Genomic DNA, 3,852 nt, shown 5'->3' on the forward strand with positions numbered 1-3,852 from the left:
CTCTTTTGTTGTTGTTTTGTTTTTTCTTCTTTAAATTTACAATAAAGCAGCCAGAGGATGTTTTTGCCTTAAACGCACCACTCGAAGAAGGTTTGCTGAATGGTTCTTAAACATTATTATTTCAGCATTATGTAAAATAAATAGCTTTTACAAAGCTTGGAGGAGTTTGTTATGGAGTCTTTATTCTACTACACTCACTTTTACACAAGCTCCGCCCACTTTTACACAAGCTCCGCCCACTTTGACTTAAGAAGTTGCACGTCATTATCCTGTAATCATCTGTAAATTTGTCATTAATCCTAGTTTAGAGCTTTTTTGTTTGTTTTGTTTTTAGGAAACCTATCTTATGAGTTATGTCATTCAGATTCACCACATGGTAGCAGAAACAGATGAACTTCTCTTAGACACTGGGTCTATTCAACATTCCATGCAAAAGCTAAAGAAAGAACCACTCTACTTGGATCAGTAGCACTCTGCCTGAGGAAGACATAATGGCCATGTCCTCGAGTGTCAAATAAAGAGAATGACTGATAGTGGGTGACTTGGTGAAAACACCGTTAGTCATCAACTACGTTAAATTAAGAGTTTAATTAGATTGTATCTCCACACTGTTGTAAAGAAGAAACTATAACCAGCATGAGGTGAAATGTTTATTTTTATTTTTTTATTACTAAAAACAGCAGCACAAACATTTAGGGTAAGGTAACCATGGCTGCAGCCTAAAAATCACTAATTGTTGTTCCCTCTCTCTCTCCCTCTCGAGACGGCAGGATCAGTCGTTTGGACTGTGTTGGCTCTTCAGATCAGAAGTGGTGTACTGTACCTTTAGTTGGGGCTCTATAGTATTACATTCCGTTAGGTGATATCAGTATCGTGGCGAGGCCAAGCAGCCCGAAGAGGGACGCGGATGGGACTAGAGGGTGGGGCATCATTTAGAATGGGGGAGAGGTTAAGGATGATGCTTGCTGTTACCAGATGGTGTATCCTCCATTGGAGCCACCCATGAAGAAGTTGTTCTTGCGCTGCGTCATCATGACGTTGGCATTCTGCATGGCAGCCAGTTGAGCTGCATTAGGGAGGTGTCCAGGGGGTGGGGGTGGGATGGTCGCACTGTTGCCTGCCCCAAAGCGAGCTCCAGCGTCATATCCTCCCTCCACCAGCACCGTGGAACCAGGGGGATACATGGCTCCCATGTGGTAGTATGCCATGGGAACGTTGTGGCCCATTGGTCCAACAGGCATGGACTGTGGCAGTTGCATGAACATCTGAGTGCCAGGGTACGCAGAGGACATCTGCTGTAGCTGGCCCGGTGCCTGAGGTTGGTGCACATATCTGGGCTGGTATATCTCAGAGTATGCAGGTGGTGCATCTGAGTAAGGGGGTGCCTGAGGAGACACTTGCATAGCAGGGGGGTAAATGGGTGCACTGTTCTGCTGAGGAATGAGGATACACAGCTTGCTGGGGATATGAACCTTTGTTGTTCATTGTCCTGTGTGGATCTGTGGGGCTTCTTATTAGAATGAGGTAAAGCTGAGGTTAAGGGTATTTATCTAACAGGCCGTGTGTGATTAGAGACGCAGGTTCACTTCCTTGTTGTTCAGCTCAGCGGCTACGGGATTCTTGTTATCGCTTGTCCTTGGCTTATCAGTTATAATTAATTCCTCATTTCAGTTCCTAGGTTCACATCTAAACAGCATAAAGTTCACAGTCTGGTAGTTTACTATACCTGAGTTCAATGAAGCGTTCCAAGGCTTTTACCTTACTCAGCCAGCGCACGTCACTGTGGAGTAAGAGGTCCTCGTGAATGGCTTCAGATTCCAGCACAAACTTGCGGAACAGGCGATGCTGCGTACTGGAAGTTCCTCTGATGAAGTTAATTATTTTCATTGTTTTGTCCATAACCTCTTTCAGATCCCCACTTAAGCCTGATTTATACTCCTGCGTCGAATTTACGCGCGGCTACGCCGTAGCCTACGGGAGGGCTCCAAGTTTATAGTTCTACGTTGGTCCGCGGACCGCGTTGTAAAGAAAATGTCTAATGCATTGAAATGACAGTAAACTAAGATAATAAGATGGTTATCATACATTTTCAAATCTTTCAAATCTTTATTAATAAGTAATTACAGAAAAAGTAAATGACATTTCTGTCATGACTTCCGCATTTACGAGAGTCGGAATGTGACGCTACCAAGCGGACCAATCATAGTTCTTATAGATAACTTAACATTAAATATGTCTATCATAAATATAATTTAAACCCAACGAACAGCCATGGGGCTCCCTGTAACTAATCATTTATTTCTAAATAAACAGGATTGTACATCTCGTAAATGTGAATCGCGCTCAGGAAGGCTGTGCCTGACGCTTCCATAGGGCGCTCCGTTGGAACGGTGTACTCAAAGCGGCATAATAGCGATCTTTTTGTTGTTATGCTTGTTGTAAATAAAAGTTCTATGATACATTGAAATGACATTAAACTAAGATAATACGATGGTTATCATAATTTTTCAAATCTTTATTAATGAGTAATTACAGAAAAGGTAAATGACATTTCTGTCATGGCTTCCGCATTTTGGTCTACGAGAGAGTCGGAATCATGTGCTACCAAGCGGACCAATCACAGAGCTTACGGTTGCGTAGAAACTGACGCGTTCTTAAATTTTTGGAGAGCACGTCAACCTACGCCGTAGGCAAGGCGGGCCCACGCGGGACTACGCAAGGCTACGGCGTTGATTTTACGCAGAAGTCTAAATCGGCCTTTAGTTTGGTACACAGCACGCTTTGGTGAATGAGACAGTGAAGTGCATTAATTTTGGGAGCGACATTCTTAATTCTGCTAACCAGACCCCTGTTTCTGCCGACCATGGCAGGAGCACCATCTGTGACGATTAGGTTGACTTTTTCGAATGACAAGCCATGCTTATTAAATAGCTCCTCCAATTTTCCAAAAACTATCTCACCAGTGGTATTACATTCCAGCGGAATCAAAGCCAAAAGTTCTTCTTTGAAATCTTTCCCATCAAAATATCTGACAAAAACGCACAACTGGGAAATGTCAGTGTTGTCAGTGGACTCGTCAATAGCCAGGGATATGTGTTGCGCTTCCTTGACCCCATCAAGTACACATCGTTCGACATCCTCTGCCAAGACGTGGACACGGCGGGCGGTAGTTGTGGAAGACGGATGTATTTGCTTAACAGAGGCGATTATACTGTCCATCGATTTGTCGGTGGCAAGTTCCTCCAAAACAGTGACCATGCACTCCTTAAAAACCTCAGCATCAGTAAATGGCTTGTTATGCTTGGAGAGAACCCAGACAGCCCGAAGAGATGCACTAGTTGCCCTCTCTTGTTCAGTTGACGTTCTGCTAATAATTCCACTAGCATGTCCATATGCAGCTTTTAAGCTCGCAATCTTTCTGTGACGGGCCTCTGACTTTTCAGGGTATGACTCTCTGCATGCCTTGTGTAATTGTGACGGCGAATATTGTATTCTTTTTCTACAGCTACCGTTTCATTGCAGATGAGGCATACAGGTTTTGCGTTATAAAAAGTGGGCAAGATGAATGCGTACTTTTCAGTCCATTCCTCATTAAAGCTGCGGTTTTCCACGTCAATTTTACGTTTCAGCTTCTTTGAGAGTGACATTTTGTCTGTCCTCACAATTGTGTTCGGAGCCGTTGGTTAGACAGATAGTTAACAGAATGAGATAGCTAACAGATAACAGAATGAAGCTCCAATTACCAAAGGCAATGAATAAGAACTGCAGGTGGAACACTAGAGTCAGAACAATCATTGAAAATTAGGTATAAAGTGAAGCCAAAATATCTCGATTGCCCCCTGGTGGCTGGTT

The 3,852-nt window shown here is 43.4% G+C and overlaps 1 protein-coding gene across 1 annotated transcript; it reads right to left on the bottom strand.

Annotated features, from left to right (window-relative positions):
* Positions 1–327: 327 nt before the first annotated feature.
* On the bottom strand, positions 328–1,575 carry LOC308151315 (DAZ-associated protein 2-like). The gene is given in 2 exon segments (XM_080524161.1): positions 328–1,436; positions 1,438–1,575. Coding segments are annotated over 2 exon segments (516 nt in total). The 5' UTR covers positions 1,486–1,575; the 3' UTR covers positions 328–968.
* Positions 1,576–3,852: the final 2,277 nt, after the last annotated feature.

The sequence above is a fragment of the Nansenia antarctica genome, assembly GCF_963989245.1.
Source record: "Nansenia antarctica genome assembly, chromosome: 2".
Lineage (NCBI taxonomy): Eukaryota > Metazoa > Chordata > Actinopteri > Argentiniformes > Microstomatidae > Nansenia > Nansenia antarctica.